Raw genomic sequence first — 24,828 nt, 5'->3', positions numbered from 1 at the left:
CTTGAAAGCGGTAGGACATCACATAGAAAGTTAGCTTTTAGACACAGTTATTTTGACGGATGGGATATTACTTCATCCTTTGAAGTATCTGCAGTAATTAGCAATATTTGATGATCTAATGATGGCCAGGCACTGTTTTAGGCTCTCAAGTTTACAAATACTTCTAACCAGACCTTGTTCTCAAGGAGCTTTTGGGCATGATGATGGGATAAAAATTAAGTAACAGATTCTAGGAAGAATGGGATAAATGCATGAGAACTACCACTGGTGCTCAGAGGAGGGGAATTCTCTTTGGAAAAGGAATAAAGGAAGGTACCATGGATGTGGTGTCATTGGAACTGGACCTTGAAAAAGGAGATGCCTGCCCCTGACAAGTCAGGAGGGTGGGGGTTCTAGAGATAAAAAGAAAAGCTCTGGGGTCTGGGAGTATCACACTTCCCATTTGGATGAAGCACGGGCTACCCATGGGAGGCACCAGACTAGAAAGGATGGTGATGGAGAGAAGACTAGAACTCCTGGAGAAGCTGAGGTCTGGTTAAAGATGGAGCCTGGGCATGAGCAGACAGGTCCTGGAGCAGTAGAAAGTCAAGAGAATAAATCAGCAGCAGAATCCAGGAAAAACAGGGGGAAGGGAGAGGTGGAGAGGCTGTTAGAAGGCTCTTGGCACAGGCAAGGACCCGAGGGACTGAAAGGGGTGATAGAAATGCAATGCTAGGAAGAGGTGGCAAAGCTGGATTCTCAGGAACTGCTTCTTGATTAGGTATGGAAGGCAATGGGAAGTTAGGCCTCAAAGAAAATGCCGGAATTTTAATCTGGTGACCAGCAGGCAATGATGCACACAAGGGAAGTTGGCGGTGGGAGGGTGGGGGGTCACCATGTTGAGGGAGAGTGAACGAGGGCTTGAGAGATGATTGGAAAAGTGGGTCTGGAGATATCCCAGGCAGGGGAGCTAGAGAAATAGACATTACCCTTCTGAACCTGGTCAGTCAGTAGGTCATGGCAGGGCAGGATCCCACATGGGAAGGAGAGAAAGTTGGAGCCCAGTGTGAAGCTGCAGCCAGAGACATAGAGGAAAGTCCACATTGGGCTCTAGGGTACCATGCTTTCCCACCCACTGTCACCCAAGCTGGCAGACAAAACTGACCAGGATGTTGAGAGCAACTGCTGGAAATACAGTGGCCAAGCAAACTGTCTTTACTGGACATGTCAGACTTTGATTCCAAGTCTCTGCAGATTCCAAGTCTCTGAGAAGATAGCGAGGCTGCTTATCCTTCCTGTGTTCAAGGTGAATATTTGCAGGTTCCCTCTCCTTTTTCCACCTTCCTTATTTCCTCATCTCCACTCTCTTCTCTTATCCTCTCCCCTCCTCTTGCACATACTTGTTTTATTTTGGACTGACCTAGTGCACGTGCAACGATTGTTGACCTACGAGAGAAGCTACCGTCACCAGGATTCACCACTATCACCAACAAAGGATAATAATCTTTCTTTTCATTATAAATTTATTCATTTTTGTGGTGCTGGGATTGAACCCAGGGCATCCTACATGATAGGCAAGTGTTCTACTGCTGAGTTACATCTCCAGCCCTCAGTATTTATTTATCTTCAATATTTATTGTCATTGCTGATTGCAAAGGGAACTCTTCTGTGTTCCAATACTGCATTATTTGGGGTCTTTCAAAGCACACAAAAACATGTATTTGCATTATGACATCATTAACCTTTTGTTTTTAAACTTTTTTACTTTTTTCTTTGTACTAGTTTTAAGAACCACTTATAACTCTCTATGTCATTGCGTAGGTTCCTAAGACCAGAGACTAGCCACTCCTCGCATTGTGATTAGAGTCATTTAATATGCAAGGCAGTGACAAATGTCTGGCAATGAAGGCTGTGTCCTGGGACCCTGGAGGAGAGCACATTAGGAGCACCTTTTACCAACTGTTGCTCCATGGTCAGGAGAAAAGTTGAGAATTAGGCAGGTGCATGTGGGCACTGTCAGGAAAGGTAAGACCTCTCTGCCTACAGTCGGTGCTGGGACAATCGAAAGCTTAAAATCAGTTAAAACAAAGATCCCACCTTGGTCTTATCTTCAAACCCTCAGACTTAAATAATACTCTTGTCACATGTTTACAGAAAGCAGTCAACGAGCTCTTGGTGGAGAGGTTTGTGGGTTTGGTTAACGAGGTGGAGGAGTATTACTCTTCAGCTGCAAACGTAGCCTTGGAATGCCAAGACTTTTATTCCAAAGTCTGATTTCCTTGTGCCACTGGATGCCTGGCATAAGGGTGTCTACTCAGAGATGTGTGGTGCTGGGACCAGTGGGGCATTTGATCCAAGTGTATTCCAGGAAGCTTTTTTTATTAAATTATATTCTTCCCAGGAAAAACCACCCCTGGCACATTGTGTAAACTTGATCTCCATACACTCTTGATGGACATTCTATTTTCGCCATAAGCCTATGATTTACAGCTAGGCTGGTTTCCCTCTTGCGTAGGGTGACGGCAGAAAGCCTGGGACACTCTCCGGACTCGAGGAGTAGGGAGCAGAGGGGGCTGGAGTTCCTTCTCCCCAGTGAGGCATGCTCTAGCTATGCCACCCTGCTGTCCCCAGCAGACTGCAAGCCTCCCTCACTCCCCACTGCCATTCATCCAGCTCTGCTCAGCAGCCCAGCTGCCGTGTCTGCCGGGAGGGGCTGCCAAGTGCCCTGCCTACTGGCTGCTTCCTGAGTCCCTGCCATTCCACACACAAACACAGCCACACACGCTCTGCCTTGATCACACACCGAGCCACTTGAACATGCGAGCATATTCCTTCCTCCCTTCTTGCAGTCTCGGCCTTTGACTTCTACAAGCCTATGGAACATTTCTGGAAAGACGCTCTTGATCCAGCAGGGTAGGATTGTTTTGATTTCTCTCTCTCTGTAGCTTGAGCATTTTGAGAAAGCAACTTACCTTTCTGGCCAGCGTCTGTATCCTAGCCGGGAGATGAGGATGTGTCGTTTTCCAAGGGGGATGTGTGCGGCTCCCTTTTCTTCCAGGAGTTGTAGGATTCTTTGTGCCATTCATATATAATTTGGCAGGCTCAGATTTTTAAAGAGCCCCGTGAAGTGCTTTTGCATGTGTTGTTAAAAAAGGCATTTGAAAATTGAAAGTGTGATTTACGGAAACTAAATCATCTGTAAAAAAAAAAATTGCTCTGGAAAGTAATGGTTGCTGGCCATAAAGAGAAATATCTGCAATTCACCTAATGTGTTTTTAACCCTTTCTCTGCTTATGATCTATAGTTATTGATGCTAAACACAATTTTGGTTCCATAGTAAATCAGCTAATCTGCATATCATCCAAAATGGATCTGTTTTTGCAAGAATGAGATAAAAATGTGTACTTAGTATAAAATGTTAAAAATGTTACCAATAGTAACAGCAACCTTGGCATTTATATATGCCATGAACATTTTGTCAGGTACTCTTTTGGGTATTTGAGATAGCAATTAAGGTAAAGTACTAATGGCTATTTCAGAGGCTCTTAGGCTGTAGCAAAGGAAGTTTATTGAAAAGTACAAACTAATCAAAACTATGGATTATGATATACTTAAATATTTTGTCTCATTCATAGGACTGTACACGTGTGTGTGCGTGTGTGTATGTAAGCAAGGGGGGTAGCTTAGCTTTATTTCAGCCGGGATCAAAATTTGTTTCTATTTCTTTTTCATTTGGATATTTGATTCTGTATATCCTAGCCCAAGTGAACCCAGAAATTCTAGTTGTAGAACTAAAGAGATGAAATGAAGAAATGCATTTTAAAATTGATGGTTAGATAGACAGCGGAACACAATTGCCAAAGCTTTGGCTAATGACCTCCCAGAGGTCATGTTTTGTGGGGAAAGGTCACATTGCATATTCAGTTTTCTAAAGTTTTGGTTGCATAACCTGTGGAAGGCATGAACAACCATTTGCGCCTAACCAAAGGTTTTTCTGAATCATCATTCACATGAGAATTTCTAAAGGGAGCAAGAACAGCACCGTGGTCCAACATAAATAGAAAAATCAGGCTGGGACAGTCTCAGAGGTTGTGACTAGAAGGGACCTCTTCAGGAGCTTTCGGCAGATGAGGAAACTGAAGCACGGTAGCATTCTCCTGACTGCAGAAAGCAGTTCTTCCCATAGTCCCCCTTGCATCTCCTCTCTCCTTGCCCCCACATGCCTCCTATCAGTTCCTTGGCTGCTAAATATAGCCGGCTGTGGCTGGCTGCATAGGCAACTGCGCACCCCATGCTCTCTGCCATATCTCAGTTACAGAGCAGTCCTCCTCAGGGTCATTCTATGTACACACTACATATTTCCAGCCAACGAGGAGAGTGAATCAAACAGAAAGACAAACAGAGATAGATTGGAGTCTGGCAAGGCAATATCAGGCAGCACATTAGGAAGAGCCGGCCCCTGGCTAAGTCTCCCGGTCTTCTGTTTAACCCGCGTCTTCCCTGGGCCACATTTAGGAAAGCCCTCGGCGCCCCCAGGCCCCTGCGGTGAAATCCAGCCTTCGCTCGGCAGCGACCACAAGTAAAGTTCAGTTCAGGGAAGCCTCTCTTTGGGATCGCTCCAGAACAGCGGTGCCTGGAGTGATGTTTAAACCAGTGTCAGTGGGAGGCAGCAGTCACTGGCCGGCTTCCAGCACCTTTGTGATACATGTGAGCAAAGGAGACCTGTGCTGAAAAGTTAGAGCCCAGGGAGCCCGGGAGCTGGCGGGGCTAATTCGCGCCAGCGCTGCACTTGCTGGAGTTTGGCCAGAGTTTGGCCACCCGACTCCACGGTCGGCCCCCGGGGCAGGGCCAGGGCCAGCCGCAGGACATACGCTGCACCGCCTCTAACCGCGGACTGTGCTCTTTTTCCAGGTGGCCTGTCGGCTGCTAAGCCCTCTGCCGCCCAGGGAGACAGTCTGCGCCTTGCCCCGCGGCCACTGACCATGACCATGACCCTCCACACCAAAGCATCAGGAATGGCCTTGCTGCACCAGATCCAAGGGAGCGAGCTGGAGCCCCTCAACCGCCCGCAGCTCAAGATGCCCTTGGAGCGGCCCCTGGGCGAGGTGTACGTGGACGGCAGCAAGCCCGCCGTGTTCAACTACCCCGAGGGCGCCGCGTACGAGTTCAACGCCGCCGCCGCCTCCGCGCCGGTCTACGGCCAGTCGGGCATCGCTTACGGTCCCGGGTCCGAGGCGGCGGCGTTCGGCGCCAACAGCCTGGGGGGCTTCCCCCAGCTCAACAGCGTGTCTCCGAGCCCGCTGATGCTGCTGCACCCGCCGCCGCAGCTCTCGCCCTTCCTGCACCCCCACGGCCAGCAGGTGCCCTACTACCTGGAGAACGAGCCCAGCGCCTACGCGGTGCGCGAGGCCGGTCCGCCCGCCTTCTACAGGTACCCGCGCCCGCCGCGTCGCCGCGTCGCATCACGTCGGGGCGGCCGCTGCGCGCCCGGCAGAGGGGAGGGAGGGAGCGGGCGAGCGCGCGGAGCCGGTGCCTGCTCGCCGGAGGCAGCGGGCGGGTTGCAGGCTGGAGCTCTTTGGGCCGCTAGGGCGGGAGTCTTGGGGTTCTTTGCGGAACCCCGAGTTCTCTGCATTGGTAATTAAAAAACAGTGGTTCTCCACCCTCCTACGGTCTCTGCGAGAGGCGGATCCCAAAGCCCATGTGCTTCCTAACTAAACAAGTTTTGGAAAATCCTACAAAGCAGCAGTTATTTGTGGGGGGTAAACACCCCAAAGCAAATAAACCCAAGTCGTTTTGAGTCACCAGTAAAGGTCCTGCTTTACTAATTAAAGTTGGAGGTGTTTGGGGTTAGTAGAACTCAGGAGAGTTGTTTTATTATTATTATTATTATTAATAATAATAATCATCATCATCATCATCATCATCATCATCATCATTACTTTAAGATTTTACTTTAATGTGCCAGTAAAATTTCCTTTCGTCTAGAATCATGAATTTGGAACTAAGCAAGCTATGATGATGATTTTGGGGAAGCGATTCTTATCCACTTCACCCTGCCTCCGCATCCCAGTTTCGAAGGGTTTTGGATTGAATCGCGCTGCTCAGAAGAATCATACAGGAGTTGAACGGGTCTCAACAAGTTTCTGATTTCTGACAGTTCTGGCTGATTCCGTTTTGGAGCAGATTGCTGGCATGTGACTTTTGACAGCCGGAAATTTATAGGTGTCCTGTAAACTTAAAACATGCCACATTGAAGCACCAGTGCTTCAGAATTATCTCCTGCCTGCCAAATTACACATCTGGTCTGCCTGGCATAGAATGCCCCTGGGCTGGCGCGGGTCAGCGGGGGTCCACGCCTCGCAAGAAACACTGGCAATGCACCACACAGGGGGGACTCATCGTGACCTGAGTGGCGATTGTTCTGTGTCTTTATTTTCTCCTGATAGGGACTGCTCCTCCTGCCTCCCCATTACCTCTCATTTTCCCTTGGACAGTTCCGCTTCCTCTGCAGAGGGCCTGTGAGGGCTTGGGTGGGCCTTTCTGGTAAATGCAGGTGTGGGAGGACAGGGATGGCTGGGCGGGGTCGGGAGACTTCAGGGAGCCCGCACGGTGCCCCATTAGGCACTTTCTGACTGGACACTGGCGTCTGGAGTCTCCTGCTGCGCTGGCCCAACCCTTCTGCCAGGCAAGCTCTGGACGGTTTTCTGCTCAGTGTCCATTTCCAGAGGTATTTATAGCAGAAGAAACTGGAATAAGGTGCGCGTTGGCACCCGAGGATACTGGAGAGCAGACTCCCTGGTATCCAAGCATACATCTTCACCCCCCTTAGAGAAAGCAACAGCATCCCACGACCAAGCAGGTCCAGGCTGTTAGGCTTAAAAAATGAACAATGAACAAAACTTTAAGGAGTTGCCATACTCCAATTAATTTCACCTGTTTTAATCCAGGGTTAAGTTGAAAAGAGAAAAAAATATTTCTTTTGCCCACTTTTTTCACTGGAAGAACAAAATGTAACGATTAATTCTAATTCCCACAGCGTCAAACTTCACGATGTGAATGAAGATATTGGTAAAATCTGAATTTCATAACCTTATGGTGGACTCCTGAAACTGTTTTCTTTTCCATTTAATTTTCAGTTCTTTTATTGCAAATGAATGCCACTGAATTTCAATGGGCACTAATGAGACTGCTCCTTGGTGGATTATTTGCTGCCTTGCTAATAATTACAAAGTGATCATGGTCAATGAAGAGGGGACCACATTTTATTCAAAACTGTTCATCATCCCAGTGGCAAATAATATCACTATAATATGCCCCATCTTAAACTTTTTGCATTAAACAATATCCAAATACTTTTAGAATAATAAAAAAAAATGACAAGAAACTTTTAAAAGTAAGTAAAATACTCACCGAAATGGAATTCTCTGGGGAAACCGAATTTTGCAATGCTTTTTTCTGTGTGGTTTGCCTCTTGTTACCCAGGGAGGGAAGGAGGTGTCTATGCAACTTATTTCACATAGACAGATGTTATTTAATATATTTTTTTAATCAGTTTTCCTGTTTGAATAATTTTGGATAGAAAGGAAACAACTGATTAGGCTCTTTTAAAAATCTTTAATTTTCTGAAGTAGTTCCTTAAAGTTTTGGGGTGGAAAGCAATGTTTTCAAACTCCTTGTCATGACACAGTAGATCAAAAATTTAGTTTAGTGAGTCTGTACATTATTAAAGGAATAAACCAGAAAAATAATAAAGTACATGAAATTTAGTTAGGGTAAGTTTTGTTCGATGTAAATTTGTGTAATTTTATGTGCTGTGTGTGCAGACTGTGACGTAAAATATATTTGTTACTGTGGGTTACGGTCAAAGAAGTTTTGAAGATACAGGCTTAAAGGGTTGTGTTCAGTAAAAACAGAAAATTCAGGCAAGTGACTGCAGTCTTATCTACACAAACCAAAACCCTTATTTGATTGTCTTCATTTTATTTTTTCCCTTATATGTTAGGCTGGTATATTTAGGTCAGTTAGACTTTCCATTTGTAGAATGGTACTGTTGTCTGCATTATCCACCTGAATGTCCCACTGGGATGTTCAGAGAGCTTGTGTGAAGTTCACATTATTCAGCATTAAGATGCTGTGGTTCCTTTCTTCCATTGGCCACAGTATACAACCACATTTATGTATGAAGAAAAGTTTAACAGGTAAAATCGTACAGGACACAGAATAACGTGAGAAACATTTCCCACCTCCCCACAAACTGTTATTAAGAGATCATCAGTTTATTAACAGACAAGCTGTGATTTTGCAAGATATGTCTTACCTAAATTTTCATGACGAAGGTTCCGATCTTGAGTTCCTCTTTAGGGACTAGCTTAGGGCTTTCAAATACAACTAAAAATGAAAAAATGATGCTTTTTAAAAAAAATTCAAAGTAGACATTTAATGCCGCATGCTTATTTCAGTTTTATTACTCAGTATTTCTAAAGGCTGAACATTGCCTACTTCTTTTGAGTGGCTAATGTTCAAGTTTCCAGTAATTCTTTCCTTGTGCTTAGATGCTATTTCAGCTCCTTTTCTTTCTGGTCTTACTTTTTTTCATTCATTTAAATTGCTACTGATTACCTGACACATACTGCCTGGGGAATGAGTGTATGTTCGGATGAAAACGGAATCACATCTCCAATCTCCATTTCATTTTCACCTACTCCATGTGGCTTGTGCCTGTTCGGTAGAAAACTCCTGAAGGATAATTGCCACTTATTCTAATCTTCTTTCTCACACTCTGTTAATTTGGATCCCTGGCTATAATTGTTTGTTATTTACTTTTGTGGATATATTTAGGCTATGACATTTATAATTTGAGAAAATTCAGGTTGAGGATTTTGGTTTCTTATACTTTTAAGAATATAAAAGACGGGGCAAGATCAACAATGGCAGGCACAATAGAGAGCAGGCAAAACTGTAAAAGACTGGCCCATTTCCCATTAATTATGAGAAAATAGTAATTCTGTCAGGTGAAATTGCATATGTAAAAGTGGTATATAAGCTGGGCAAACATTAGATATTTTTATCACTTTATCCCCATGCTAAATTTATTTTGCACTTTCTTAATCTAAAAAGCAGGAGATAAGAACAAAATATGAATATAGTGATGATATTGTGAAATATTTTCTTCTGGAAGCTGAATTTTAGGTAAAATCTTTACCGCCATCTGCAACATTTATTTACAGCCAGAGTTATTGTGAGGAGCATTTATTTTCTAGATGCATTTTTAGAATGCATCTGATTCTATATCAGATGGGAAATCTAGTTCACAGACTGATTATGTGAAAAGAATTTCACATAAGAAAATACATGAATTTTAATGATATTTTTTTCAACTCTGGAGTGTACATAAAATTAATACGTCTCACTCCTCCCTGGGCCTTCAGTATTATTTTCAATGTAACTTTAGAAGATCTCAGTTGAGAAAGCAGTATGCTGAGTGCATTCCTTTTCCAGGAGACTTAAGAGAGGACTAAGTAAGTTTTTTGGTTTAATGATAAGTCTCAGTTTACTTATCTAAGAAAGGAAAACAGGGGCACTTGTTTGGAATCAAAAAGCATGGTCCAGGGAAAGCTTCTACATAAATAAAAAAAATATATAGCCACTGAACGGAAACCAACCAAAGTGAAAGGCAAAGGATTTTGTAGAAAGAAAACACTTTGTCAAAACTATTGAGGAGTTGTGTATTTTAAATACTTTCAGTCAATTGGTGAATAATGTCACTTGAAAAAAAAAATAAGTGAGTCCGAACTGTTCCCATCTCCATCCCTAAAACTTTACCCTAGTCTCATGGAATTGGAGGGCATATGTGGACTGGAGTATAAAGGAAGCACCTTTATGATTGGCTTGGTATCATAAGGGAGGAAAGCAAAATTGCTGAGCTCTGAACCTGGAGAATATTATCAGGAATGATGAGAAAAGGTTGATCTTCACCAACAGTGTTTTAAATGATGTGTATTTTTTAGTCCTTATTAAAATAGAAAAGATAGAATGAACTCTATCAGTCCCAACTGACAGAATTTCATATTATTTAATAAAATCATAACTTTAAGTAACTTGATTAAATAAAAAAGGGTGCAGCTGTCCCTCATTGGTGGCATGGTGATGTGGTGACTATGTTAATGATGGTGGTGGTGGTGATGGCCGTGGAGTGTTGGACTCAGTTGGGGTTGGTAGTAGTTCTGATTGCTTATAATGTAGGCTGGAGAGGTTTACCTTATATGAAAATAAAATCCATTTAATATACTCAACTCATTTTTGTGAGGTTACAATTTAATAGTCTGAAAATTTCAGTGATGCTGTCATCAATAATAATATTGTAAATCTATTAAGTACCTGTAATTGCTACACAGAAAATTTAAATAAAGGACCAAACAAACCAAAAACCCAAACAAGCCTGGATTTCCCCCCCTGCTGAACATTATAAGGGCCATATCTTGTCACTAGTTTGTTCTCATAATATTTTTTACTTTGATCAAATGTGTTGTCTTTAATAAGACAGTGGACCGCTTTGTCCTGTAATTTTCTGTGTTCCAGAGTTTCTGTGAATTATACTTGAGTAAATCATAGCAGTTCACTTAAAACTAATAAGTTGGTTAAATAATGTTCAAGACTTGATATTTTCAAATGAGCCCTTGAAAATCTAGATGGGTTGTTTTTGAGAATTCTGTAAATGTCGTCTGTCCCGAGTCAGAAGGGCCTCTGCAGTTCTTACCTCTAGCTTGGAAGCTGCCAAACTGGCTGGTCCTCAGCCTTGGTTCCATTTTGACCTTCATTCTCCAGCTCCATGGTGAATCCTGCCCGAGTATTGGGTTAGGGGCCCCAGTGACCGGTGTGTTCATGCTGCTGCTACTTCCTGGCTAGTTTTCTTGGTCCCTTGATCATTGACAGACTTTGGATTTCTTCTAAATCTTTGAAAGCAAAAGAAAATTTTCTAGTTTCCTGCAACCAACTGATGTTAGAAATAGTTATTTGTGTATTGGCATGCTTCCTCTTTTCTCTGTGATCTTTTTACTTTCAGTCTATTCTCCTACTTTCTTATTTTCTTTGCTTCATTTTCTAATAAATGGAAACTTTACATTCCCTTAAATTCTTTTAAACTCCCTCCCCCATCAAGTTTTCTTTCTTCTCTTCTATTTTAGTTGTTCCATCTGTGTAGTCTCAGATTTTTTCCTTTCACCTTTTCTGGTTTGTTTCTTTATTGATCTATTTCATTTGTTATTTTAATGAAATTTGGAACAGGATTCAGAGAGTTCCTGCCTACCATGAGGAAAACCAGTAGTATAAGAATATTCCTTTATATCTCAGAGTGGCATTAACTAGGTTAAAATTTCAAAAATGATTTTTTTTCTTGTCTTTAAGGATAGAAACCTGAAACAAAGTCAAGAAGTCATCACTTATTGGAATTGCTTGGACAACTCATTCATTCATTTGGTTACCTTGTTCCTAGCTTATTGGGGGCACAGTTTACATAAAATGCATTTTTGTGTTCCCTGCAGTTCATCAAACAATGTTGCGCATAACAGCTGGGAAATCTTATGGTGTGGTTGAATAAAACTGGAATACCCAAATCTTTGGCATTTGTATATGGCATGGAGATTAAAAGAAAAAAAAAAAGTAAAGTGAAACTTGGTTCTTGTCATCCTGTGAACCACCTTTTTAGACCAGGAGTTCTAGGACCATCTGAATATGCACGAGACATTTATGCCAACCTTCATTTCCTACTTAATCAATGTAAAAGCTCATTAAAAAATAGTTTAATTACATTCCATGATTCATTTTACTTATGTCATTAAGGATTTTAGACAGTGATTTGGGGATAAACCTTTCATAATGCAACAGTGTCAAAAGCATAACTGATATTAAGGGTTCTTTATGGTGACTTTGGTTTTGGCTTTTTTGGAAGACCTTTGAGATGGCTGTATTTATTTCTGCTGGAATATTTCAAGCATTTCAGGGTGCAAGCATGCACAGTCCAATTTGAGTATGAGATTCAAGTGAGTGACATTGCAAAATTATTTTCTTTAGTTACAGGAAAAAAGAATCTTGGGACTTTTGGAAGCTTTTTTGATTTTCTAGTAGGAGGGATGTCTGAGCACTGATCCAGATGGACACCATGTCTCATTCATCCCTCATTTCTCTCAGCCCTTTGCAAAGCATGTGGCACATGAATAACTGAGAAGCATTTGAGTGAATGGTGGTGGTGGGTGAATCAGTTGCACAGATTTGCTCCAGTCTCTTGGCCGGGAGACAGGCCATTCAGGAAGGGACCTTTGGTTGCCATTGGAAGAATGTGGAGAGCTTGTGAATCTGCTCCCTGAGGAATGGAAGTAGAAAGAAGGACTCCATGGGCATTCCAGTATAATCATCTTTCCAGGTACAGCCCTTTACTGGCCACAGATTCAGTATCTGAAAATTCACCTACTTGCTACAATTTTTTTGTTACCCCAAAATCAATAGGCAAGGTGCTTTCTTGGCCCTTGGTAGACATGTACAGAGTGGCAAAGATTTGGTGGCAGCGATGTGCATGTTCTTAGCTAAGGAAGACAGGGTGCTTTGTCTTTTTGTTTCAACTTTCATAGTATAAATGTGCCCTTTTAGATGCCTATTTAATGCCATAGTTTTTGCATTTTTATACTTTTTCTTGGTGATTTTGTTGTTTAAATGGCCCTCAAGCATAGTGCTGAAGGACTGTCTAATGTTTCTAAGTGCAGCAAGGCTCTGATACATCTTATAAAGATAAACTTTGTTTTGGCATGAGTTGTAGTGTGGTCAGCTGAATTCATCGTTAATGAATCAATAGTTTATATTAAATAAAGTGTTTTCAAATAGAAACACCTATAAAACAAATTTATGTATTGACTGGTTGACAAAAACACTGTGACCCGAGGCTCCCAGGGACCTACCATGTTTTCCCCCCAGAGCAATGGTTCAGTATTCACTAATTCCATATTCACAGTGACTTTGTAGAACATAACTACAGTGAATGATGAGAACTGACTCTACATATGGGAGTAGTTAAAAGCACATGTTTGGGAGGTAGGCCACTTATATTTCTATCCTGGTTTGACTCTTGTCAAGCAGTAAAATCTGGCAAGTTATTTAACTCTGCCTCAATTTATTGTTTGTAAAAATGCTGATCAGAATAGGACCTGCCTCTTTTGAATGTTGTGAGAATTAAATGAGTTCATAGACATCTAGGGCTTAAACGCCCAGTGCATAGAAGTCACGATTTTTCATTTCTTCTTTAGAAGGGGAATGGGAACTGTCCACTAATGATGAAGAGGGTGCTGTCTAAGAGTGCACTGTTTGTGATTTCCCTCTATTGATTTAATTTGCCTTTAAGGAACCAATTTTAATACCCTATTGTGATTAGAAGTTAAAATTTTCCAACCAGAAGGAAGCAGGAAGCTAGTATTTCTTGAAGTGCTTAATGTATGCCAGGTACTATGCTAGCAAAGAACAAAACAAGTTGGGTGTGGTGGTGCACACCTGTAATCCCAGCAATTTGAGAGCCAGAGGCAGGGGGATAGTGAGTTCAAGTTCAGTATCAGCAACTGAGCAAGACCCTGTGTAAAAATAAAAAATCAAAAGGGCTGGGGACGAAGCTCAGTGATAGAGTGCCCCTGGGTTCAATCTCAGTACCAGGAAAAAAAAAAAAAAAAAAAAGAAAAATGCAACTGTAATAAATTCCAAATAAGTAAAAATCAATCAGTAGATAAAAAGAGGGAGAGGTATTGAGTATGGTGGAATGAAGCAATCCCAGAGGAGGGGAAAGAGGAAGCTGAGCTGAGCCCTTTAAGGAGAAGCTTTCCAGTGCAGAGGACAAGAAGCACACTCCTCTGAGATTTGGAACAAAGGAATGTGTATGGGAACCTACAAAAATGCCTTTCTGATCCTGCTGCAGTTAGAATCAGTTTGATTCAAAACCCACTAAGGTCTGGGCCATTTCATTTCCTCATTGCTCTGAGGTTGAAGCTAGAATCAGAATCAAACAAAGCAAAACAATTCCTCAGGCTTTTCTCCTGGGTAGCCCACTGACTTGCAGTTTCCCAGCATGCATCTGCTACTGCATTCCATCTTCCCGCCAAGTGGGATGGGTCGGTGTTTCTAGCATGGCTTTCATATGGAGAGACGGAGGCAGGAGGGCCCTGGTGTGACCAGGACTTTGCTGTGTTCCACTCTTGAGGAGCAATGTTCAAATCCAAGTGTGCCCGATTTCCAAGTCTACCTTTCATTAGCCTCTTGTGTATTTGAAGGAGGGAGTCAAGGGAGTATTGAGGGCCAAGATGACAGATGCAGTCCTTTCTACTCCTCATTTTTCCAAAATAAAACTTGATTAGACAGTTTCATTTTGATACTGATACACAAAAGACAGAATGAATAAGAATATGAAGATGCATACTTTTGCCACATAGGACATGAAATTGAAATTAAGAAACCACGTAAAACTTGGATGCAAACACACCCCATGCCCATTACTTTTTACGATTAGATTTTTGTTCAGTGTTTAGGAAGTTAGAGGCGATTGAAGCTCTCCCGTGAGTCCTGACATAGCGTTCTCTTTCCTGTAGGTTTTTCAGTTGCCACAATGTCAGGTTGTTAGTGATAGATACAAGCTCTAGCATTGTTTATGTAACCATAAAATCCTAAATATCAGTACCACTGGTTGATTGCACAAAGTCTGAGTTGCGTGTTGGAAAGTTCCATGAGTTGGAATCCTTGGGCCAGTCTTTGATGTGGAGGAGGATGCAGTTACAGCTTTCTTGGAGTACTCCCTCCGTCATGGTGCATCTGCAGAGTTCTTAAGGCAGTTAGAACATGTGCTATTTTTAATGCTTCCCTCTTCCAATTCTGTGTTTTAAAAGATTAATTTATTGATGAGGAAAAGGGGAATTCAGGCTCTCCAGCTTGGCATGTGAGCCCAGGGCATGGTCTGCTAAGGATCCTCCTCACTGTGCCCAATGCTCAAGCCTGGTCTTTTCCTCATCTGACTGCCCAGAATAAGCAGCTGAGAGCAAGTTTTTTGAAATCCTAGAAATATGTATAAATGCAGCTCTTTGGGTTAGAAGTGAACACAGGTCTCCTCTGGTGCCTGTACTTCTTGAATCACAGGTTCAACCTCAACGATGAGGGACTAGCAACCCACCAGCCTGGGTTTTTCTGGTGCTTTGTTCGTTTGTTTTTGATACGTTGCAGTTGTGACTAATGAGACCAAACTTGCTTTTCTGTAATGAGTCCAGCTCTCTTTCAAGAAGTCTATGTTTGACAGTAGAAATGACTAGCAAAGTGATCAAGTGACTTATGGAAGCATTCCATTGCTCTGATTTTAAATGGAATAGTTGTGGTTGACCTGAAAGTTGGGTACCATTTTTTAGGGCACCTACAAACACAGGCAAGAAGTTTCTTCTCAAATGTCTCTCACGTCATTGTCTCCTTTCTCTACAGAAGTTCAGTCCTCTTTTACTGCTGTCCTAAGATTCTCACTGGTTTTTCAGCTCTTTTTCAAACTCTAATTAATCTTTCATCTTACTACCAGAACATAGTAGTCAAAGGATCTACCTACCTGATCTGCTCCTTCCTCTGTTTAAATGCCCTCAGTACTTTCTCACTGGTCTCACTGGTATTTCATGGTGTGGCATTCAAACCCATGTAACTTGATTCCAATCAGTCTCCTATTATCACTCCAAGAAGCTCTTGTTCAAAGCTGTATTTGAATGGCACTTTCCTGCTTGTGACCCTTATAATCCCTATTTGTACCATGCACTTTCTTCCATCTTGTTCCATCTCTGTGAGGCTGATCCTACCCACAAGTCAAGACTCAGCTCAAATGCTTTCTCTGCCAGATGAGTTTCCCACTGGCATTCTTTCAGTATATATTGTGCACATACATTACTTTTTTGTAATACCTTTATTGTAGCCACACGGAATTCCTTTCAATTTGGTTGTAAATAGATTTGTCTCCCTTATCTCTCTGATAGATTGTATTAATGTTATAGGTGAATGTCCTGGGTGTTATTAATTTTATTAACTCATGTATGTATCGCCCAACTGGCAGGCGCCATGGGACATGGCATTGGCTCAGAGATGGAAACCTGTTCTTTCGTCAAGGAGTTTATTGCTAATTGTGTAGATCAGGCAAGAACAGTGGAATAAAAACTATGTTAGAGGACAGATCACAGGTAGCCTTGAGAAGAGGAACTGAGTTGGGTGGGAGGTCTGGGTCCCTCCAGGAGGAGGTCACAGATGGTTTCATGAACTAGTGACACTTTCAGCAGAGGTTTTAAAAATGAGGGGCAGGAGGCTGTGAAGAAGAGTTGAAGCTTGCTTACCCTGGTGCTTCCTGCAGTTCCAGCTCAGTTCCTTTGGTGAAATAAATGCTTAGACTTATAGAACTATGCTGCTGATTTAACAAAAGTAGGGTCAAATGTTAAGATTCAGAGAGATAGCTTTAATAATGCCAATGGCTGGTGTTTTTTGGTTTTTGGAACACAACCAGGCATATTCCTGAAGACCTTATAAGGATCCTCTTGTTTAATCCTTATGCTAATCTTAAGAGGCTGGTACTATTTTTGCCCTCATTGATGGATGAAGAAATTAACACTTATAGAGGGGAAGTGATCTGCCCAAGGTCACACAGGCAGTAATGGAGGACCAGTGAGTCTAAATCTAGAAAATGGAGCTGAAGCTCTAAACTAACTGTACACTAGTGGAAACAGTGACAGGGTGTCTTCTGATGTGATCAACTTGCTGGGAAGTTGGTCTGTTAATTTCTTTTAATGTCTTTATTTTTAGTTGTGACAATGCTTTAATCTTAGACTATGTCCTGAGGCTGCTGATTTTAGTTTTATGGGAAACTGCTATTTTTATGATGCTTTCTAAATGCATGTTTAAACAATTTTCCATTAAGTAGGGGGATGTTTTCCCTTCTAATATCAGAAGGAGCCATTAAATAAAATCCTAAAAAGACTTGCTGATAGCAACCTTATTCTTTTCTTTGCATGTGAAAAACATCCAAGAATTTCAAATCTGGACAGAATTATAGTGTTCATTTGGTCCAATCCTCTCTTTGCACAGATAAAAATCAGAAAATCACAGCATTTTTATCTAGAAGTTACATTCGACACGATCTATTTCAACCTCTTTGTTTTTGTTGAGATGAAATTGTAGGATCCCAGCAGTTTAGGTCAAGGAGGGACCTTAGACGTGATCTGTTCCCGCCTCTTTATTTTCCAGATAAAGAAATCAAATTCCAGAGAGGTGAAGGGACTTCCCCACAGCTTGCCACTGGAGAGTCAAACCAGGGCTATGTCTACACCTGACTCCTGCCCACTACCTCACCCTTAGCAGATGAAGGTGGGCCCTCCCCAATCACCCCTGGGTGATGCACAGAGAGCACACACACTCATGTTGTTGTTCTTGTGTTTGTAGTGGAAGCTCAGCAAAGTGGAATGAGGGGAAGCCTTGTTCTGGTTGCTACGACGTTATAATGATGGCTGAAGTGAAAGTGCCCACCGTACCCTCCTGGGCTGGCCATCTGTTTGATTGGCATATGGTCTCTGTGAAAAAAACAACCTCTATTGGGCAGTTTGACTTTAGCTGTCTAGTGGGGACTTGCTTTCTACACTTCCATTTAGATTGCTTCCTCTCAGTCCTAATACCTATAACTTGTTTGCTTTGTGATTGAAGGTTTCCTTTCTTTCTTTCTTTCTTTCTTTTTTTCTTTCCCCTCCATCAGGAGCTTAAAGGTTAGGAATTACCTTCCAAATTTCCCTGGAGACTTATGCTGACTCCTTTCAGATTTCTAAAGCAATCGGATGCTATTTTTATTCCATTATTATGAATATGAAAATGAATCTTGCATTAATTCATCATGGATATTTTGCCTTAGTACTGACAAAATTTAAAAAAAAAAACAGATTACAGAATAAAAACTTTGCTCCATGGTCCCTATGTTGAACAACATGTGTGTTCTCTGAGACTAATTTCTAAACTCAATGTTTGTTATATACTGTTTACTATTAAACTTTTCCATTTGTGGTTTAATATTGTTCCAGGAAATTAAATGTAAGTTTAATATGAATGGCAATTGATGGAACCATATGTTGAAAGTATAATTAATGTTTCTGATAAATGTTTAGCACATTTATCATGGTTGATAGGTTCTAACTACACTAAAGCAAAAACTAAGTACTTTGACACAGATTATTCTGTAGAAATTTATATTTATCAAGATAGGATTTACAATTCAGCAGAAGTCCAATATTTTTTCACTTTGAATTTTTTGAGAGAACTGTTAGGATTTTCAACTAAAATATTTGAAAAGGAGAAAATAATCTTATAATTCAAAATGGTATGAAGAAAGTGTGTAGAAATTAAATATGTTTTATTTAATATTGTAAGATTATTGTGTGCCATAGAGAAACCTTTTGAGGTAGAATTTACATGGAATCCTTGAGGTTGGCTTTCATATTTCTTTTCTTTCTTGTGAAAAAGGTAGGCCAAAATGTATTTTCTTCTAGGTTTGAAAGTAGTATCACTACCCTTGCAGCCAAATGACTCCCACGGAGGCATGAGAATTAAGCCACCCTGGTGATATTTGGAGGGGTTCTTGTGCAGCATCCCACAGTCCAGGTGGTCCCTGGAGACAGATGATGTCATCTGCAGGAACTCAGGTCAATGGCACTTGACCTAAGTCAGTACATCTTGTTAATTCTCCCAGAGACTAACACTGTCTACTGGGATCGACCTGAAGGGGACAGCCAGCAGGTGGAGAGAAAGTGAGAAAGATTGAGTCGTGTGTCTCCTGGCACTTAACTGGTGAGGGGACTTCTCGGTGACTTAAGCTGTGTGAATCATGAGACACATGAGTCTTTTTACTCCCAGGTAATTGTAGTAAACAGGTGAACATTAATTTAACATGATATCCCACTGGCCCAGAGTCAGTGCACCTTGAAGTTGCCCATTATGTCCCCTGACGAGAAAAGCATGATTAAGTGTGTGATCATTAACTTTTCCTATTGTCCTCAGCTCAAATCTCTGGTGGCTACTGGAGTCACACATCTCTGTTGCCTTTCTTACAAGCATGTATAGGGCTGTCACATGAAAGATAGATGCCCAGGTAAGGTGAAATTTCAGATAAGTAGCAAGTGAGTTTTTAGTTATTTCTCCAATGACATTATACTGAAAGTTTTTTGCTGTTCTGAAATTTGAATTGAACTGGGCATTTTGGCTGGTTCAATCTGGCAGCCCTAGTCATCTTGCCTCACTCTTTATTGCTTGGGTTTTGAAGCCCAGAGATTCTTTTATGTGACCACAACAGGTTTCCACATCTGCCGTTATACCAGGAGAGGAGGCACAATGGTGTCAAATTTGCACACTTATGTTGCATAGCCTCCAAGGTTCTCAGGTACTTAGGGAACTTGTTGCATTGGCTGACTGATAACTTATGATGGAGGACATAGGTTTAGATTAAACATAGACATGGTTGTTACTTGGCTAATTTGATAATTGAAAAATTTGACAATTCAAAAGAGATAATTCAAGTATAAAAGAAATATTACAGTGCATGAGGGGAAGGTGAAGGATTAGGATGTGGTAAAGGAGGTCTTGCCTTCAGAACTGTGGATTCACTTTTATAGTGAATATTGCAATAAGTGCTATAGATATATCACTTTTCTTGGTAGTCTTGGGGGGAATTCTCTTATTTTTGTGGCATTGTTGGATTTCAGAAAATAGCAACTCAGAAAAGTAAAAATCTGAAATGCTGTCTAAAGCATGAAAGACTCGGAAGGAAGAAGGCACCTCCTATCTAGATAAAGCATTAAAGAGACCTGTCCACAGTCTCTCTCCTCGTCTGCTCAGTTTGCTACACCTTGGTTTGGCTGGTTTGAGAGCTGGAGAACTTGAGCTTGCCAGTGGCGGCTTGCTGCACCAGGGGATGTGTGGCTCCAAATGGGCTTGGAGGCATGGGGGATCTCCCGTGCACAGTTGGGTTGATAAAGAAAGCCACAGTGTGAAAAGGGAAGGTAAGGAAATGCTCTGGTACTCACTGCGTATTGGTCAGATAACTGTACTTGTATAGTTTTCTTGGGGGGAGGGTCTCTGAAATCTTTTGGATGACAACATGAAGAAAGGGATGTGAGTGACAATTCTCAGGTTCTCTGAAGTATTTTCTTTTATTCAGTGCTGACCCAAAGATGTGAAAGAACTCGGAGCATCATATTCCAGGACATGGCTGCAAGCAAGAGTGGGTACCAGGGTGGAAGCATAGCCTTCAGGGTTCTCAGGTGCTTAGGGAACTTGTTGCATTGGCTGACTGATAAGTGACTTGTCCCAGCTGGGTGTGAGCCAGGTTGAACAGAGCACTGGGGATAGTCTGCTCTGGAAGTTGCTTAGTTGGTTTGTGGGCTTCCTAGGACTCTTATACCTTGGAGAACTATAGCAGGAGAATTGGGAAGACTACTTCTGAGCTAAAGAGTTACAGATACCACTTGTAAGAGTAATAAAGATGTAATGTTGAATTTCCTCTGAACAAGGTCAAGTCTTGCAGGAGGACAGAATAAATGAGGTGGATCCTGGGAGTCTGTGCCCTTATCCAAGCAAATCAGTTTGTGTCTGATTTCACTCTCTAGACAAGACCATCAGAGGATGCTATCTAGAAATGTCTTCAGAGGCAAGTATAGAAGGGGCCAGTCTGTGCCAGGGGTTGCAGCGATGATGTTTCCAAAGAGTAGCAGGGGGTTTTCTCTGACTTTTAACTTACTACTCAGGCTCTAGGAAACTTTGCCAACTGTGTTGGCCTCCTGGGGCATTGTATTGGATCCTTGTTCTTGTTCCTCATAGAGTTATTGAAATCATGGGCAGTCTGGTTGACAGAGACCAACGTCGCCTGTCTGACATGATCTTACTTCAGTTGATATTGTCAAACCTGCAGCTAGCTTCATGGGTGGCTGGCTCAGTTTGCCCATACATGCATTTAACACATATTTATTGAACATTTACTTTATGCCAGACTTTGTTCTAGGCATTGGGAATAGATCAGCTAACAAATAAATAGCCATTACAGGTTCCATTGCAGCAAATTTGTTATTGCAAAGGTGACATTTAAATGAAGATCTGAAATAGGGGATAAATGGAGCCATGAGGCGTCCCCAGTGAAAAGGGATTAAAACTGAGGGCACATCAGTGGAAAGGTTCTGAGGCAGGAGCATGCCTGGCATGTTTCAAGCAGAGGCCAGTGTGACTGGAGTGGAGTGAGTTGGAGGTGACTAAGGAGAGGAACATGGAGATGAGAGCCAGGAGGGCCACTGTGGACCCTCACCAGGACTCTGGCTTCTACTCTGAGTTGGAGATTCAATAGAGGGTTTCAAAGAGAAGAATGACCTCATCCGACTTTTTATTGTGAAGGTTTTCAAACCTTTGTAGAAATGGCAGAGAATGATGACCCTTTATGTATTCCTTGGTCAGCTTCAACAGTTATGTTTTGTTCATATACATTTTTGTATATACTTCTGTAGAATAAGGACTATTTAAAAAAAATAACTGTAATACCATTACATGAAAAACTTAACATTATTTCTTTAAATATCAAGAATCTGAATTGGTTCATACTTTGGGGATGAATCTGACGAGATTTCCTGTGAGGTTTGATGTGGTATGGGAGAGAGGACTCAAGTATTGGGCAGTAATTAAAATTCCTTTCAGAGAAGTACATTGAAAGACTACCAAATATGTACCTCAAAATAGGATTCAAAGATTAATGTCAGGCTTTGACTTCCTGATTTTTTAATTTCTTTTCATAAGTGTTATCCAATGCCATCATCTCTCCAGTTAGAGAAAATGCTATAATTTTTATTTTTAAGAAAGAAGGAAAATGGCACAGAATTGCTTCCATGTTCAGTAACTTGTTTTAGAGTTCCTTTCTGGTAAACTGGGAGTCACTTATCCAAACTCGAAATTCCTTGTGCTGTGTTATTTTTTTCTTGCCTGTGGGAAATTTGGGCAGGCAATTGGGTACTTGTCAGGACTCTTGAGATATTTCAAGTTATTTAAAAGAGTATCATGGAACTCATTCCATATAATTCATTGGAATGGAATTCAATTTAAATAAATTCAAAAAGATCTCTTGGCTCCCTCCCATATAGCAGGTTCCCCACCAGCCAGCAGGTTGGAAACCTGTGTACCAGTGACTTACAATGCAGTGTGAAGGGGGCCAAGAGGAGGCAGGTACCAGGTAGAGAGGCAACAGGATGAAGCTGGACCTGAATGTGTGGGGATTCCTCCTGATTTGTGAGGGCTGGAATAGAATGTCCTTGGGAAGGAACAACATGAGCCAAAGCATGGACGTATGAGGAATGGCATATTATGGGTTGCTGGACCGCTTAGAACATAGAAGGAGGGTGGAGGGGCATCAGGTCATGAGCCTGGAGAAAGGTCAAGGTGTTCCAGAAAGCACTTTGTAGAAACCATAATATGATGTCCAAACTCCAAGACTGCAACCAGATTATAGAGTCACTGCCTTTGTACGGCACGTCATACCTGTCAACCTAATCTTTGGCCATGGGATCCATATAGTGAGCAGCTCCATGAATATTCCAGCACTTTCCCAGGGTCTCCAGATGACACCAACTGCAAATGTCCTCACTCTCCCACAGAGGGCTCCACTAGGTCTTCTTAGTGATAGGAAGACTGTTTATCTTGGTCGCTTCAGTAGCAATAGAATAATGGTCCTTTGAGCTTGCTTTCTGTAAAGTGGACAGGAAAAGCAAAGAAGAGGTGTCAAAATTTCTGATCTGTGAAGATGTTGAAAGGTACAACTTTGCCCCACTGATAAAGTTGTTCTGTGCAAAAGAACCTGTGTTCATTTTTTTTTTTTTTATCATATCCAAATGGTGTCCTGTTCCAGATCATTCCCTTGTTTTGGGACTCTTCCCAGCTGTTTGTGCAATGCCATGATAGTTGACTTCAAGTTTACTTCATCTTTTCATGTCTCAGCTCTTTCTTCAAGTTTCCATCTCAGTCATTGCTGATAGAGCACTTTGAAGGAAGAACATGTCAAATATGCAACTTTTCTCCCCTTTTCTTTGTTTCTCTATTTTTTCTTTCCGTTTTCTTCCCATTTTCTCTTACCTCATATTACCAAAGTGAACAGTTAGAAACCCAGTGGCTATGACTGACAGCTACCTCTGCTGGGATGGCTGCTTGTTATCATTAACTGATCACGGCAGCTCCAGACTCAACTGGGATGCTACCCCTCGTTCCAACTTGTGTTTTATGCATTTTGTTACTCTTAGGAAAGAGCTCTGAGAAATAGGCTTTATTCTCAGGGGACCCGTTGAAGAAATTCTAGCTGGCTACAGATGTTATTTTTGGTCAGAGCCATGGGCTAGAATCATGGTCACAAAACTGTGGTGCCAGAAAAGAATTTGGAAGCACAGTTGTCATTTCTCATTTTACAAGCAAAGAAACTGAGATCCAGAGGGTTTAGATGATTTGCTTAAGCCACATAGCAGTTATTGGCAGAATTTTGTCTAGAACTCAAGAGTCCTGACTCAGTCTAGAACTTCTTCACTCTAATATCCTGCCTTCCTTACTTTATCTTGATGTTTATCACATTTGCAGTAATGTGATCCCTGATGACATACAGCTTCCCAAATAATTTTGTAGGCAAAAAAAAATTTCCATTTGCAATTCTGGACATGATTGTGTGGGATTTTTATGTGATGACATGTAGGCCTTATCTCTTGGACGGCATCGTAAATGAAATGATTTATAGAAAACGTTCAAAAGCAAGCCAGAGGCCATTGTTTAAACAGGGTTGTTTGGAGCTCTTGACATTCCGTGTTTAAGTGTCAGTGGGCCTAGGACTTTTGCCTGCAGTGTGTTTTCCCAGGGCCCAGGCCTTCCTCCTCCAGTCATCTGCTCCCCAGGACAGAGCCTGGCCTTGCTCTCTTCCTCTGTGCCCCTCGACCTGCCTGGTCCCCCACTTTTATCCTCCTCTTGTTTCTGTTCTTCCTCCTGCTACATTCTCTGACTGGGCATAGGTAGCTGTTCTCTCAATGCTGTCAAATAAATGAATGAATTTCTTAATAATTCTGTGTCTAAGTACATTTATTATTCTCCTAATACAGGGTCAGATTGTCTGTAGAAGTTATACTGGAAATCAGACTCTCTCTTTCTTTTTCTTTCTTTCTTTCTTTTTTTTTTTTAAGAAGGTGTGGCATCCAGCTGCAACTTGCTGCCTCTTGACCCCTATCTGTGTCACCTGTATACCTTGCTTCTTTGCATCTCTGGGCTCATTAGCACTTGTAACAGATTTGAGTGAGTAGAGAAAGGAGAGGTGATGAGGCTCAAATTGGGTCATTTGGTTACACATTAGTAACTCAGAGAAGATGAAAAGATATTGACTAAATGGGGTTTTTAGGGAACTTTATATCAGGCTATTCTTGTTTCCCATTAGTGTGGAAAATCAACACTTGCTTGTATTTTGGGGTGAAGACATTTTTCTTAAGTGAGTGGGAAAACCTCTTGACATTTTACAGAGCGCCTTACCTTTTGAGTGGTGAATGCTAATGTTCTTTGTGCATAAAGAATTTCAGAACTTTTGCATCTGAGAATTAATGACACATAATATTCTGTTTGTTTTTGAGTTAAGATATATTATTTCCTGCAATCACATTTTTAGGAAAATATTCAGACTTTCATCAAACCATTCCCTGTAGGGCTGGTTAACTCCATTAACTACATTTTCATGGAACTCAACAGAGTTCTCAACAACCTTTGCCCTACAAGTTAAATGAGCATTCT

At 41.7% G+C, this 24,828-nt stretch overlaps 1 protein-coding gene across 4 annotated transcripts in view; it reads left to right on the top strand.

The window, feature by feature from the left end:
• Positions 1–24,828, top strand: part of Esr1 (estrogen receptor 1) — a 379,897-nt gene that overhangs the window by 116,972 nt on the left and 238,097 nt on the right. For 3 of the 4 annotated variants that reach the window (XM_047558193.1, XM_047558192.1, XM_047558194.1), the window contains exon 2: positions 4,891–5,410. In XM_047558193.1, the coding sequence (XP_047414149.1) occupies positions 4,891–5,410 (520 nt within the window). Of the gene's footprint in view, positions 1–2,639; positions 2,893–4,890; positions 5,411–24,828 lie in introns of those variants that run through there. The other variant, XM_047558195.1, reaches the window with a different exon arrangement.

The sequence above is a fragment of the Sciurus carolinensis genome, chromosome 7 (assembly GCF_902686445.1).
Source record: "Sciurus carolinensis chromosome 7, mSciCar1.2, whole genome shotgun sequence".
NCBI lineage: Eukaryota > Metazoa > Chordata > Mammalia > Rodentia > Sciuridae > Sciurus > Sciurus carolinensis.
Note: the sequence above shows the minus strand (reverse complement) of the source record. Positions and strands in the feature narration are given on the sequence as shown.